A 16,811-nucleotide genomic window follows, 5' to 3' on the forward strand; every position below is an offset into this window, starting at 1 on the left:
ATTGGATTAGGGCCCAACCTAATGACCACATTTTAACTTGATCACCTCGGTAAAGACCCCATCTCTCAATAAGATCACTCTGAGGTACTAGAGGTTAGGGCTTCAACACAGGAATTTGACAGGGTGAGACAATTTAACCTACAACAGACACTACTGTGAAGCTTTGGTAGAAAGGACCCTGAACACTATTCTCTTCTCCAAATTGGCTTGTAAAAGAAGGCCATATTAGTCTAATTATTCACTTTGAGCAACATTATGACTCCCTAAAATGAATAGTTAAATGGCACTTTTATCAGTGGAGATTGCTCCTAGAGGGAGCATCTGATTTTGTTAGTTCAGTACAGCTTCTGTCAAGATCCAGGTGAAATCCCCATGCTCCAGAAACCTCCGATAAAATCCACTCCAACCTGATGATGACCATCCCCTTCCATGTCCCAGGCCAAAATGGGAACAATGGGGTAGATGCAACTGGTCATCAGATTTCAATTCAAAACAAAACACTTTCTAATAAGTAGAATTATTCATCAGTGAGCTATTGCACTTCTAAGCATGGCATCCAAAGGAGAAACCGTAAAATAAAAAGATTGACTATGTTAAAAAAAAAAGAAATGAAGACTAAAAGAAAATTTATAAAATGGTGGAAAATGTTTGCTAAATATATGACAAAGGCAAAAGTTATCTTTATTCATTCACTCAACAATTATTTACTGAGCTCCTACTATATATCAGTCTTTGTTTCTAGGTGCGGCAGATGTGAACAAGACCAAGTGCCAGCCCTCATGGAGTCAACAAATCAACCAGACCTACCCTGACACTCCAAGAGAAGAACAAGTAGAGCACATAAACAAAGACAGAAATGCAAATGGCAAATAAAGATATAAAATAATTTGGTAATCAAAAATGCAAGTTAAAACAAATTTTTTTTTGCCTACCAAATTGGAAGAACTTTCAAATCCTGTGATGTTGGTGAGGGTACAGAATATGGACCTGATCACATACTTCTCTGGGAGTGGGTTTCAACCAGCTTCTTAATGGTAAAACCCAAACTGCCCCCAAATTTAGAATGAGCACATTTAAAATGCTAAAATGCATATTCCTGGGCTCCACTGCAGATTCTGAATCTATCCATCAGATATGGGATCCAGGAAACTGTGTCTTTTGACTACCATGGGGTATCCTAATACAAGTTATCCTTGGGCCATACGTGGGGACAGAGTGCTCTAGACCGTGGGCAGGGCTGAACAAACAGTTCCAGCAATGGGACTGTGCAGGACCTAACAATCAAGTGCAGAATATCTTGTTCAATTAGATGTAACTAATTGAGAGCAACATTTCAATGATAAGACAAAAAGGTACCAAGTTATACTTGCTACTGGTGGGCTTTGACACTGGGTCACACACAGTTCAGCTTTCACAATATCTATTCTCTTTGGTACAGCAAATCAACTTTTGAAAAAATTTACCCTAAGGACATAACCACGTTTTATTCAAAACATTGGTAGGATTACAGGAATTATTTAAGAGTGAGTTCTAAAAATAAGAAGAGGATAAAGCTATTTTTAATAACTTTTCCTTAAAATGCTGGCTATAAGTAGAGAACTTAAAAGGGAAGAGCTCTTCACTTTAGGTCCCCATATTTAGACTTTGTTTTGCAAATGTTTTCTGGTTACCATGCCAACTTCTGGATTTCTCTATGTAAATGGGAAATTGGGAACCTCGCCTTTTAAAAAAAATGATTAGTGTGTTCTTTTTATCCTGGTAAGCTCATTCTGTGCTGACAAATTATACTCTGACAGCTTGGTTGTAATCTAAAACATGCCTCTCTGGAGACTGAATATTAAAGTATTTCCAGGGATTGACAGTTACTCTTCATTTATATTTTTATGTATTTGCTTTCAATGAATTCAAGAGATAAACTGAAGTGCTACATACTTGCTATATTTTTAAAATAATTCAGAAATGTATCCTCACTTGAAAAATCTGACATATGTCAATTTGATTATTGAACTTGTGAACTGTGGTGTAAGGAAAGAACATAAGCTTCTGAAACGGTCGGACTTGGAGCTGAACCCTGGCTCTGCCACCTACTAGTTGTGTGACCTTGGGCAAGTAGTCTAACTCTTTGAGCCTTAGCTTCCATCTATAAAATAAGAATCAGAAATAATATATACATATATAAAGCATCTACAACAATGCCAACTCTATTGAGCAGGTTCTTGATATAACATGGTAGCTATTCCCAAAGACAAAAATAAAAGCCAAGCACAGAAACATCCAAAACCTATTAGATTTGGTTTAAAAGAAATCAGGCTTCACACAGGAAAAAAGTGAATACATTTTTAAGGTAATGCATAACCAACATTGTTAGAATTGGACTTCTTCATGTTTCAGCTATTTATACTATTGTTAAACACTCAACAGTAAATAATAGGAAAAGACTTTTGGAACTTTGTGAGGTGATAGGACATGATAGATAAGCTTGTACAAAGAAGCTTAAGGTCCTCAAGACTTTACAATAGTCTGAAAAGATGCAGTTGGCTAAAGTTAAGGCGTAACTTTAAAATAGCAAATGGCCAAGGTTTTTAGCTAATAGAGGTCATAGTGAACCAGGGCCAGGAGCCCTCCCTGACACATTAAAGATGAGGGGATGTAATTGTGAGGATGAGGCCTGGAGTCCTCTAGGGATGTGTCACCTCAGGAAGAAGGTCAGCAGTGAGGCAGGGACAAGCTTCCCCGTGTTTTCCAGCAGCATTAATGGATCTACCTTTTTCATATTCCTCTGGTGGGCAGGACCCATCTCTAGTTTGTCCCGCTCCGTTTGATGTTTATTAAACTGTGTATGGAGGAGGATTTTTAGTGGGGCATGTTAAATTTTTCATTATTACACTCCCTAATTCTTAATCTGCCTTTATTCCATTCTCTTCAATTATTGTGAGAAGAGCATCACGGATGATCGCATGGACAAAATGTTGAAGCAATACACAAATGCAAAACATTGTAAACAAAAGAAGATATTCTGAAATTAAAAACTATGTACCGCTCTCTTTAAATAAAAATAATAAGTTAAGGGTCCTCAAATCCATATTATATGTGGCACCTAAGCTCAACTTATTTAAGTTAGTCCATTGAAGAGTACTGATGCAGACCTAGTAAAACAACAACAACAAAACTAAGGTGCCAACACAATAACAGATGTCAACACCATGCTTTCACTACCTGACTTTTCTTTCCATTTGTCTATCTTGTATTTAAGGTGGTGCATTCCAGAGGGTGAAAATGGGGCAGAAAAGAAGTCACTTGAGGGAGACTTTCTCAGACTACTTCTCCTCCCAGCTTACTGTCCTCACCTATTGTTTGTCATCAGAGACAAGGTAGAACACAGAACCCGGGGAGTGTGGTTTAAAAAGGAAAACTGCCCGTGATCACAGTAAGCTGTTCACTTGGGGAACTGTTCCCACATCACCACCACCACTACCGAGACCACTTAATTCCTTTCACTGCAGTGTCGCTGGATGAGACTTTTGTGACCCTCCATCTCCAATCAGTAACTGGTTGAGGTTAGGGCCCAAGACTGAGTTGGCTCCAGAATCCTGGCTCCAGAATATGGTTCCCAGGTAAAATATAGGTGCTCAGTTAGGTTTGAATGTCAGATTAACAACAAATAGTTTTTAGTATAAGTATATCCCCAATATCGCACTGAGACATACTTATACTACATACCATGGCAGTGTTCCTGGATCTGCCAACAATAGCTGCAAATGCATAGAGCACTTTCTATGTTCCATGCATTATTCTAAATTCTTCACAAATATTAATTCACTAAATACATGAAAATACATGGATAGGTAAACATATGCCAATACATGGATGACTGGAGGTTAGGAAGAATAAACTATGTATTTTAAGTTTCAAAACTTAAGCAAAAATTCTTATAATTAAGACTTTTGATGAGTTGTCACTGACTAGCTGCAAATCAATTTGTAGAAAATTTAAAAATATAAAACTAAAAAAGACTAGATTTTTGTCCCTGCTCATTAACTAGCTGGAAGACCTTGGGAAAATCTCCTCAATTCTCTGGATCTAGGTTTCCTTCTCTTAACATGAAATTGGGATGAAATTATTTTTAAAGTCATTGCTGCCCCTAAAATTCTATTATATCTTATAATGTGCAAAAAACAGCTTGCAGAGAAATGCTTATTACCTCTGCAATCATTCTGTTGGTGTCTCCTAAGAAAAGCAGATTCAGAGCCTCTTCCTCTGTGGTTGCCAGATGAAGAGACAAGTTTTTCAGGTGGATATTCTGATCAGGGTCCTCCAATATTGTCACTTTCCTAGGGAAATGGGAAGCAACAACACAAGGCACTTTGAGAATGAAAAGAACTTCAAGTCTTTCTTACAGGTTTCTTTTTTAAAAGCTGTATGTACGATGTCTTGAATTTATAAAATCCAATAGTACACAAGACACCAGACAGTACTGGATTAGCATCAAACACTGACATTCCCTTGACAGTACTACCAAATAGCTTTGGGGCTGAAAAGTATATTACAAGCTCCTGATTTAAAGCCATCTGTCTTGGTAATTATCAGAATCCCAAAGCATCTTAAAATACATATTCTTATTGAATTAAAAATGCAAATAGTTAACCTTCTACCTGTATCAGGAAACTTGGCTATACAGTATTTTTCTATGTCATAATTCAGTTTCTTACATAGGTAATGCACAATTTTTTCTCCTTCTGATTTTTCCCCCTTCCGATTTTTCCCTTTTGTTCAATTTCATGTCATTTTCAATTTACATGACATTTCAAACTGGTTAGCTCATCAATTTAAACATGATGAAAATTGAGGCATCTGTTACCCCACTAGGAGTTGTTCCCTTATCTAGTTTTCTTATCAAGGTGAATTTAAAATAATCAAGAAGTCTTGTAATAAAATTTTAGTTTGTAATTATTATTTTTATGTCCATCAGATGTGTTTCTTGACTTTTTTCATTTACAACATCACTTTTCCTTCCACTGAATCCTTACAGTAAGAGCTTTAGGTCTGGAATTACATTCATCTATTACAACTGCCTCAGTGGGCATCCTGGTGCCAACACCACTTCCTCCCAGGTGAATTCTAACCCTGTTTCGAGAGTTGGCTTGTCAGTACTCTCCTTAGAGTCCTCTTAGGATTTTCTGAAAATGAACACAATTTGGCTAAACTCCTCACAGTCTTGCTTCAAATGCCTACAGATTCAAGCAATAAAGTTACTAAAGAGAGTTCCCTTGTGCCTCTTGAGTTTTGCCTTCTTGATTTTCTTAAAAATTGTTGAAGAAAGGAAATCTGTAATTCACAAGTGTTGCAAGTGTATCTCCAGATATCTGCACTTGCTTACAGCATTTGGAACTGATGATAATAGATAAAGGTTGGCATCGTTTAGTACTATTTCTCCCTTCAAAGTACAACTAGCAAGTGGACATGTGTCACTTGCCTATTGACAAAAACACATTTATAAAACCTTAAAAGTGAAGATTTTGCAAAGAGCATAATTTTTCAGTCTTCCATTTTGTAAGGAGGTTATCTGGACTTTCATATGTAATTTGTGGGCACTTAAAATACTAATTGCAGGAAGAAAATGTAGCTCTACCAGCACCTCTGTGACCAATATGTCACTAATAATCTAGCCTGTTGCCAAGTTTTGGACTCCTTTCTGTCTCCTTCAACAATACCACCTAAGATGGAAAAAGATCTCTTCCCTTAATGAAAACAAGTATATTTTATTTATTTTTCAACAAGACTCATAAGTGAGCTTCTTAAAAATGCTTGAGTTAAAAAATGCTTAGAAAACATTAAGGCATTTTTAACTGAAATAGATGAATTGTGCTCCATTTTTAGGAACCCCCTTTATTCCTTAAGCTTTGCTTCCACCCTGATCCTTCTGATATGCTCGAGAAGGTTTGCCTAAATTCAATCCCTAAGGACACAGAAATTAGAATTCTTCCTAAATCCACAGATTCTAGGTCTTAAAGGTAAAAAGAAGTTAAGTAATATTGGAAGGAAGCTGAAAGCATGAAATAAGTGATGAGACAGTATATTAGAAGTGAGAAAAGAAGAGAGTTCTGTCTTTTTCAACGGGAGGAAGAAAACAAATTCTCCAACTCTGAGGCAAAGTCACCTGTGGTACATGTTGCAAGACCAAGTCTGATACAAAACCAACCTGTGCAAGTTGAGAAAAGGGAGAGGTGGGGGAGCGGGAAACAATTCAAAGACGAGGATGCTCACATTCACTGGGCACCAAAAGTATGCCAGGGGTCTGCACTGTCTTCTGTAATCCAGTTGTAACCCTGGCTGCACACAGGAATAGCCTGCAGAACTTAAAGCAACACACCGGTCCCAGGTGTCCTCCTAAGAGGTTCAGATTTGACTGTTCTGGGGCGCGGACTGGGTATCAGAATCTGTAAAGGCTCCAGGTGATTCTAGGGTGCAGCCAAGGTTGAGAGCCATTGACTTCGTCTTTAACGACCACACAAGGTGCACACAGGGGGAGGAGGTTTCTGATTTCTTTATCTTTACTCTCCACCCAGCTCCACCCCAAGCCCAAAGGGGAGAGTTACTCATTTTACTGGTTGGAGCTGAAGTCACTTTGGGCCATATCTACTAATAGGCAAGGTCCCTGTGAATTTTAAAAGGCTTGTCCTTCCATGGGAGGTTTCTTTTCTACTTCCCTGACCATGCAGCTGATAGGTAAACTAAGCCACCCATTAACCACAACAATAACTAAAGCTCAACTGGGGATTATGGATATTCCTAAATATCCATAGGGTTTATATCATTGCTAAATCAAAACAAAACCTAAATGATATATCATAAATAATCTCACCACTACTTCACTGAAATGAATGCAGAAAACAAGCAAGTATGGAACTCTAAAAGTGTTCATTTATTAGACAACCTAAATGGGTCACTGATTTAGGATTATATTTACAAAGAATAGTTAGAAGCATAAGGTAGAAAGCGCGAAATGTCATCAACAGCATTCGGCTAGGCTACTCTTTTCCTTCTAAATCATTCAGAGCCTTTGATTTGCAATGGACCTACCTCAGAACTATTACACTTCTATATTTACTTCCGGGTGCTCGTCCAGCTTTGTCACTTTGATCACAATACAATTTGCACATGCTTCCAGTTTTTCTGTATAGAACTCTCAGCCATCTTTTGTAACCCTGTAACTCATCACCAGGCATTTCTCTGGCACTTTTCTGATACTGTTTTCCTCACTACTTTCTGACTTCTTGCCCGTGGAGGTTTTGAAAAGTAAATAAAAAGACAGGTTGGTGTCCAGTTTACTTTGGCTTCTTTCATGGTTCTCTCCCTGCTTTGGGCTCATCTGTTGGGCACGCTTTAATAAAAAGACTCCACCTCTGGCATCTTTCTGGAATCTTCTTCAGTGCAACTGTCTCCAAACAGGGTCTCTCTTGCCAGTTCTTCTCCTCAGATTCTTTCCTGGTTTCTGCCCAATCCCTTGGGCATGAGGCTTTGGACCTTCCCTTATTGCCCTGCCTGCCCTCATTGAAAATCCCTTTTGCACTTAAGCCTCCCAACCAATTTGTCACTCCCACCCACTCTCTTGCCTTTACTCAGAGAAGTACAGCCTGAGCTGGGTACTACCTCTTGACTAGGTCGACTAATCTAGGAGTGAGAATGCTTTAAACTCTGCTGCTGGTGGAAAGCTTTTCAAAGTTGGAGGAAATAAGAATCATTAGCAGAAGTTTCTCTTCGAGCTGCTTCCTTTCCTGGCCCTTCCCCACCCCCCTGCCACTCCCCATGCCCTCAGCTCTCTAACAAATCAACAGCTATTTCCTGAATCCTCAGTCTACCACTCGATTCTGACTATAATTTTCATAGCTTGAAAGAGGGCTTTATTGGAGTTTCTTAAATAAACATCTTAATTCCAAGATGGAAACCCCCCAAACTATTTATTTGATTCCTCTTTGAAAGGGCCTGTGAATAGTTTTCTCTACAAAATGTTTCTAAAATGTTTAGATTTCAAGCAAAAAGCCACTGATAGCCTTAACTTGGACCCCTAAGTGGAAAAGTTCTGCTAAGTATACTCAGCCTACTCAATGATGGAGAAGAAGCAAGCTTTGTGTTTTCTCTGTAAACAGAGACTCTTTTCCATTTGGCTAAGTAGTTGGAATTTTCAGGCTTTCTAACTGACTGGAAGACATATAAAGAGCAATGGCCAAGCTCTTGTTGCCAATAATGGAAGCCATCAATGAAAGAACCCTCCCCACCCTACATCCCATCTCCACAACATTCCAATACCACCAACTTGCTGAACAGGGACTTTCCAGGAGTCACTACAGTGAATCTGGTTTCTCATTTTCATGTTATAGACAAATATTGCTATGGTGAGTTCTGTTATTTTTTTCTACTTGCGAGTGCCCCGTGTGATGGTGCCGGCCAGGCACTGAACAACGGCACCATGTTCAAGATGGTGCAATTCACATGAGTCTGTAGATTTATTATGACTTATGTCTGTCAGGGGGCAGTAAAGTGTCTTCCAACAAAACCAGCATATTACAACAATTTTTCAACAGGTGGCAGGGTTGCCTTTTAATAATCACATGAAGGTACCATAAAGATGAGAGGTAGCTCAGTCTAGTTACCTTGACTCAGAAAAATATCCGTAGCAGGCAGCCCTCATGAAAATGGAAGGGTGTCCATCAGGCTCTTCTAAATAACTGAATAATCTCACATATTGTATACAGAGCTGCACCATTCATTCCAATAAAGAGAATATTACCTAATTCATCATTTTCCAACTTCCTTTTTCCCCCCACCCCAACACATTTTCAGAAACTCTCTACAGGGTAGATTTGGGGGAAGATGTACATTTTTAAAAGAGTGTAAGGGGAGCCCTTCTTCTTTAGATTGATTAAAAATCTAAAAGATTTCTTCTGTTATAAAATATAATAGTTGAAACATATCACTTAAGAAAGTTTTATGAACCTGCAATAAATTTTTGTGTTGGTCTTAACCTAGACAGAATGCGCTAAAAGTAATGGATACTTTCTCTCAAGATCACTATTGAGATATTCTGAAAACTCTTTCTAGTAACTTGAAAAAGATATCTTTTCTTTCTTGTTTTATCTAATATTATATCTTCTTACTGATAATGAAAAATATAGCCAATCACATGACACTTTAGATTGAGTTATTTCATTTAACCTACTAAAAACACCAGGTTCTCTACTAAATATTTAAAGAAGAGATTATACCACTTATCTACAATCTCATTCAGGAGAGAGAAGCAGAGGAAATACTTCCTAACTCATTCTGTGAGGACAGCATTACCCTTATACCAAAACCAAAGACATAACGAAAAGAAAATCTATGTTCTCTCATGAACATAGATGCAAAAATCCTCAGTAAAGTATTAGCAGATCAAATCCAACAATGTAGAAAAATAATTATATACCATGACCAAGTGGGATTATCTCAGGTATACAAGGCTGGTTCAACATTCAAACATCAGTCAATATAATCCATCACATCAACAGACTGAAAAAGAAAAATCACATGATCATATTAATAGATGCTGAACAAGTATTTGATAAAAACCAATACCAATTCATGATAAAAACTCTCAGTAAATTAGGAATAGAGGGGATCTTTCTCAACTTGATAAAGACTATCTACAAAAAAACCTACAGCTAACATGATAGCTAATGGTGAGAAACTCAAAGTTTTCTTAGTAAGATCAGATACAAGGTAAAGATATCCCCTCTCACCGCTCCTTTTCAACATTATACTGGAAGTCCTTGTTAATGCAGTAATGCAAGAAAAAAAATAAAAGGTATACAGATTGGCAAAAAAGACATAAAGATGTCTTTGTTCACAGATGACGTGACAATCTATGCAGAAAACCTGAAAGAACTGACAAACAACTCCTGGAACTAATAGGTGATTAGAGTAACACTGCAGGATACAAAGTTAATATACAGAAGTCAACTGCTTTTTTGTATACTAGCAATGAACAAGTGGAATTTGAAATTAAAAACACAAAACCATCTACCTTAGCACCTAAAAATGAAATATTTAGATATAAGTCTAACAAAATATGCACAATATCTATATGAGAAAACTACAAAACTCTGACGAAAGAAATCAAAGAACTAAATAAATGGTGAGATATTCCATGTTCGTGGAGAAGGAGACTCAATATTGTCCAGATGTCAGTTCTTCCCAACTTGATCTATAAATACAACGCAATCCCAATCAAAATCCCAGCACATTATTTTGTGGATATTGACAAAATTATTCTAATGTTTATATGGAGAGGCAAAAGACCCAGAAGAGCAAAAACAAAATTGAAGGAGAAGAACAAAGTAGGAGGACCAACACTACCCAACTTCAAGACTTACTATAAAGCCACAGCAATCAAGACAGTGTGGTATTGATGAATGCATAGATAAATTGATCAGTGGAATGGAACACAGAGTCCAGAAATAGACTCACATAACTATAGTCAGCTGATCTTTCACAAAGAAACCAAAGCGGTACAATGGAGCAAAGACAGTCTCTTCAACAAATGGTTCTAGAACAACTGGACATCCACATGCAAAAAAAAAATGAATCTAGACACAGACTTTGCACCACTCATAAAAATTAACTCAAAATGGATCACAGACCTAAATGTAAAATGCAAAACTATAAAACTCCTAGAAGATAACATAGGAGAAAACCTAGATGGCCCTGGGTGTGATGATGCCTTTTTGGATATGACATCAAAGACATGATCCATGAAGGAAATAATTGATAAGCTGGACTTCATTAAAATTAATAGACAATGTCTAAAGAATTAGAAGATAGGCCACAGACTGGGAGAAAACATTTTCAAAAGACACATCTGGCAAAGGACTGTTATCCAAAATATACAAAGAACTCTTAAAGCTCAACAATAAGAAAACAAACAACCCAATTAAAAACTGGGCCAAAAACCTTAACAGGATCTCAAAGAAGATATACAGATGGTAAATAAGCATACGAAAAGATGATCCATGTCATATGTCATCAGGAAAATGGAAATTAAAACAATAATGAGATACCCCTACACACTTATTAGAATGGCCAAAATCTGGAACATTGACAACATCAAATGCTGGGATGTGGAGCAACAAGAACTCTCATTCATTGCTGGTGGGAATGCAAAAATGGTACAGTCACTATAGTTTGGTAGTTTCTCACAAAACTAAATATATTCCTCCCATATCATCTAGCATTCATGGTCCTTGGTATTTACCCAAAGAGGCTGAAAACTTATGTTCACACAAAAACCTACACATAGATATTTATCGAGGCTTTATTCATAACTGCCAAAAACTTGGAAGCAACCAAGATGCCCTTCAGTACGTGAATGGATAGATAAACTTTGTTACATACAGACAGTGGAATATTATTCAGTGCTAAAAAGAAATAAACTAACAAGACATGAAAAAACATGAAGGAGGCTTAACTGCATATCACTAAGTGAAAGAAGCCAGTCTGAAAGAGCTACATACTGTATGATTCCAATTATATGACATTCTGGAAAAGGCAAAACTATGGAGATAATAAAAAGATCAGTGGTCACCAGGGGTGGAGGTAGGGGTAGTGATGACTAGGCAGAATACAGAGGATTTTTAAGTCAGTGAAAATACTCTTTATACTATCATGATGAATATAAGTCATTATACATTTGTCCAAACCTCTGGAATGTACACCACCAAGAGTGAAACCTATGGTAAACTACGGACTTTGGGTGATTTTGATGTGTCAATGTACGTTCATTCTTTGTAACAAACGTGTCATTTTGGTGAGTGATGTTGATAATGGGAAAGGTTATGCATGTGTGGGGGTAGGGAGTATATGGGAAATCCCTGTACCTTCCTCTCAATTTTGTCGTGAACCTAAAACTAAATACTTCATCATGAAAAAAAGAAAGAAAAACAGGTCCAAACTGAAAGCTGTAAATTCTTCTTTTTTTTAAATTGAAGTATAGTTGATTTACAAGAGTATATTAGTTTCAGGTGTACAAAATAGTGATTCATTATCTTTATACTTATACTCCATTTAAAGTTATTATAAAATATTGGCTATAGTCCCTGTGCTACACAATATATCCTTGTAGCTTATTTATTTTGTATGTAGTAGTTTGTACCTCTTAATCCTCAAAGGCGCAAAATATACTGAGCGCTTGTTGTGATGAATTCTTGTCTTGTTTTCCACATTAACTTCTTTCTTTTCAATTGGCAAATATCCTCTACTAAATATTACCATTATTATTTCTATTTTTATGTTTATTTTTTATTTATTTTTTCTTATTAGTCATCCATTTTATACACATCAGTGTATACATGTCAATACGAGTCTCCCAACTCATCACACCACAACCCCCACTTCCCGCCACTTTCCCCCCTTGGTGTCCACACGTTTGTTCTCTACGTCGCTGCCTCAATTTCTGCTGTGCAAACTGGTTCATCTGTACCATTTTCTAGGATCCCCATATATGCGTTAATATATGATATTTGTTTTTCTCCTTCTGACTTACTTACTCTGTATGATAGTCTCTAGATGCATCCACGTCTCTACAGGTGACCCAATTTCGTTCCTTTTTATGGCTGAGTAACATTCCATTGTATATATGTACCACATCTTCTTTATCCATTAGTCTGTTGATGGGCATTTAGGTTGCTTCCATGACCTGGCCATTGTAAATAGTGCTGCAATGAACATTGGGGTGCATGTGTCTTTTTGAATTATGGTTTTCTCTGGGTATATGTCCAGTAGTGGGATTGCTGGGTCATATGGTAATTCTATTTTTAGTTCTTTAAGGAACCTCCATACTGTTCTCCATAGTGGCTGTATCAATTTACATCCCACCAACAGTGCAAGAGGGTTCCCTTTTCTCCACACCTTCTCCAGCATTTATTATTTGTAGATTTTCTGATGATGGCCATTCTGACTGGTGTGAAGTGATACCTCATTGTAGTTTTCATTTGCATTTCTCTAATGATTAGTGATGTTGAGCATCCTTTCATGTGTTTGTTGGCAATCTGTATGTCTTCTTTGGAGAAATGTCTATTTAGATCTTCTGCCCATTTTTGGATTGCGTTGTTTGATTTTTTGATATCGAGCTGCATGAGCTGCTTGTATATTTTGGAGATTAATGCTTTGTCTGATGATTCATTTGCAAATATTTTCTCCCATTCTGAGGGTTGTCTTTTCTTCTTGTTTATGATTTCCTTTGCTGTGCAAAAGCTTTGAAGTTTCATTAGGTCCCATTTGTTTATTCTTGTTTTTATTTCCATTATTCTAGGAGGTGGATCAAAAAATATCTTGCTGTGATTTATGTCAAAGAGTGTTCTTCCTATGTTTTCCTCTAAGAGTTTTACAGTGTCCAGTCTTACATTTAGGTCTCTAATCCATTTTGAGTTTATTTTTGTGTATGCTGTTACTGAGTGTTCTAATTTCATTCTTTTACATGTAGCTGTCCAGTTCTCCCAGCACCACTTATTGAAGAGACTGTCTTTTTTTCCATTGTATACCACTGCCTCCTTTGTCATAGATTAGTTGACCATAGGTGCATGGGTTTATCTCTGGGCTTTCTATGCCGTTTCATTGATCTATATTTCTGTTTTTGTGCCAGTACCATATTGTCTTGATTAATGTAGCTTTGTAGTATAGTTTGAAGTCAGGGAGTCTGATTCCTCTCACTCCACTTTTTTCACTCAAGACTGCTTTGGCTATTCGGGGTCTTCTGTGTCTCCATACAAATTTTAAGATTTTTTGTTCTAGTTCTGTGAACAATGCGATTGGTAGTTTGATAGGGATTGCATTGAATCTGTAGATTGCTTTGGGTAATATAGTCATTTTCACAATGTTGAACTTTCCAATCCAAGAACATGGTATATCTCTCCATCTGTTTGTATCCTCTTTAATTTCATTCATCAGTGTCTTACACTTTTCTGCATACAGGTCTTTTGTCTCCTTAGGTAGGTTTATTCCTAGGTATTTTATTCTTTTTGTTGCAATGGTAAATGGGAGTGTTTCCTTAATTTTTCTTTCAGATTTTTCATCATTAGTGTATAGGAATGCAAGAGATTTCTGTGCATTAGTTTTGTATCCTGCAACTTTACCAAATTCATTGAGTGACTCTAGTAGTTTTCTGGTGGCATCTTTAAGATTCTCTATGTATAGTATCATGTCATCTACAAACACTGACAGTTTTACTTTTTCTTTTCCAATTTGGATTCCTTTTATTTCATTTTATTCCCTGATTGCTATGGCTAGGGCTTCCAAAACTATGTTGAATAATAGTGGTGAGAGTGGACATCCTTGTCTGTACCTGATCTTAGAGGAAATGCTTTCAGTTTTTCACCACTGAGAATGATGTTTGCTGTGGGTTTGTTGTATATGGCCTTTATTATGTTGAAGTAGGTTCCCTCCATGCCCACTTTCTGGAGAGTTTTTATCATAAATGGGTGTTGAATTTTGTCAAAAGCTTTTTCTGCATCTATTGAGATTATCATATGGTTTTTCTTCTTTAATTTGTTAATATGGTGTATCACATTTATTGACTTGCATATATTGAAGAATCCTTGCATCTCTGGGATAAATCCCACTTGATCATGGTGTATAATCCTTTTAATGTGTTGTTGGATTCTTTTTTTTTTTTTTTTTTGGTGGTACGCGGGCCTCTCACTGCTGTGGCCTCTCCCGTTGCGGAGCACAGGCTCCAGACGCGCAGGCCCAGCGGCCACGGGTCACGGGCCCAGCCGCTCCGCGGCACGTGGGATCCTCCCAGACCAGGGCACGAACCCGCATCCCCTGCATCGGCAGGCGGACTCTCAACCACTGCGCCACCAGGGAAGCCCTTGTTGGATTCTTTTTGCTAGTATTTTGTTGAGGATTTTTGCCTCTATATTTATCAGTGATATTGGTCTATAATTTTCTTTTTTGTAGTATCTATGTCTGGTTTTGGTATCAGGGTGATGGTGGCCTCATAGAATGAGTTTGGGAATTTTCCCTCCTCCACAATTTTTTGGAAGAGTTTGAGAAGGATGGGTGTTAGCTCTTCTCTAAATGTTTGAGAGAATTCACCTGTGAAGCCATCTGGTCCTGGACTTTTGTTTGTTGGAGGATTTTTAATCACAGTTTCAATTTCAGTGCTTGTGACTGGTCTGTTCATATCTTATACTTCTTCCTGGTTCAGTCTTGGAAGGTTATACTTTTCTACGAATTTTTCCATTTCTTCCAGGTTGTCCATTTTATTGGCATAGAGTTGCTTGTAGTAGTCTCTTAGGATGCTTTGTATTTCTGCCATGTCTGTTGTAAGTTCTCCTTTTTCGTTTCTAATTTTATTGAGTCCTCTCCCTCTTTTTCTTGATGAGTCTGGCTAATGGTTTATCAATTTTGTTTATCTTCTCAAGAAACCAGCTTTTAGTTTTATTGATCTTTGCTGTTGTTTTCTTTGTTTCCATTTCATTTATTTTTGCTCTGATCTTTATGATTTCTTTCCTTCTGCTAACTTTGGGTTTTGTTTGTTCTTCTTTCTCTAGTTCCTTTATGTGTAACATTAGATTGTTCTTTTGAGATTTTTCTTGTTTCTTGAGGTAGGCTTGTATAGATATAAATTTCCCTCTTAGAACTGCTTTTGCTGCATCCCATAGGTTTTGGATCGTCGTGTTTTCATTGTCATTTTCCTCTAGGTAGTTTTTGATTTCCTCTTTGATTTCTTCAGGGATCCCTTGGTTATTTAGTAACGTATTGTTTAACCTCCATGTGTTTGTGTTTTTACGTTTTTTTCCCCTGTAATTGATTTCTAATCTCATAGCATTGTGGTCAAAAAAGATGCTTGATATGATTGCAATTTTCTTAAGCTTACTGAGGCTTCATTTGTGACCCAAGATGTGATCTATCCTGGAGAATGTTCTGTGCACACTTGAGAAGAAAGTGTAATCTGCTGTTTTTGGATGGAATGTTCTATAAATATCAAGTAAATCTAGCTGGTCTATTGTGTCATTTAAAGCTTGTGTTTCCTTATTAATTTTGTGCCTGGATGACCTGTCCATTGGTGTAAGTGAGGTGTTAAAGTCCCCCACTATTATTGTGTTACTGTCGATTTCCTCTTTTATAGCTGTTAGCAGTTGTCTTATGTATGGAGGTGTTCCTATGTTGGGTGAATATATATTTATAATTGTTATATCTTCTTCTTGGATTGATCCCTTGTTCATTATGTAGTGTCCTTCCTTGTCTCTTGTAACATTCTTTATTTTAAAGTCTATTTTATCTGATATGAGTATTGCTACCCCAGCTTTCTTTTGATTTCCATTGGCACGGAATATCTTTTTCCATCCCCTCCCTTTCAGCCTGTATACGTCCCTAGGTCTGAAGTGGGTCTCTTATACACAGCATATACATGGGTCTTGTTTTTGTATCCGTTCAGTAAGCCTGTGTCTTTTGGTTGGAGCATTTAATCCATTCAGGTTTAAGGTAATTATCGATATGTATGTTCCTGTGACCATTTTCTTAATTATTTTGGGTTTGTTTTTGTAGGTCCTTTTCTTCTCTTGTGTTTCCCACTTAGAGAAGTTCCTTTAGCATTTGTTGTACAGCTGGTTTGGTGGTGCTGAATTCTCTTAGCTTTTGCTTGTCTGTAAAGCTTTTAATTTCTCCATCGAATCTGAATGAAATCCTTGGTGTGTAGAGTAAACTTGGTTGTAGGTTCTTCCCTTTCATCACTTTAAGTATGTCATGCCACTCCCTTCTGCCTTGTAGAGTTTCTG

General features: G+C 37.2%; 1 protein-coding gene across 1 annotated transcript in view; it reads right to left on the bottom strand.

Moving 5' to 3' along the window:
* KIF6 (kinesin family member 6) overlaps window positions 1-16,811 on the bottom strand; it is a 379,056-nt gene that overhangs the window by 257,142 nt on the left and 105,103 nt on the right. Inside the window, exon 6 of the mRNA XM_065885960.1 lies at window positions 4,202-4,331. Coding sequence (XP_065742032.1) covers window positions 4,202-4,331 — 130 coding nt within the window. The remainder of the gene's footprint in view (window positions 1-4,201; window positions 4,332-16,811) is intronic.

The sequence above is a fragment of the Phocoena phocoena genome, chromosome 10 (genome assembly GCF_963924675.1).
Source record: "Phocoena phocoena chromosome 10, mPhoPho1.1, whole genome shotgun sequence".
Taxonomy (NCBI): domain Eukaryota; kingdom Metazoa; phylum Chordata; class Mammalia; order Artiodactyla; family Phocoenidae; genus Phocoena; species Phocoena phocoena.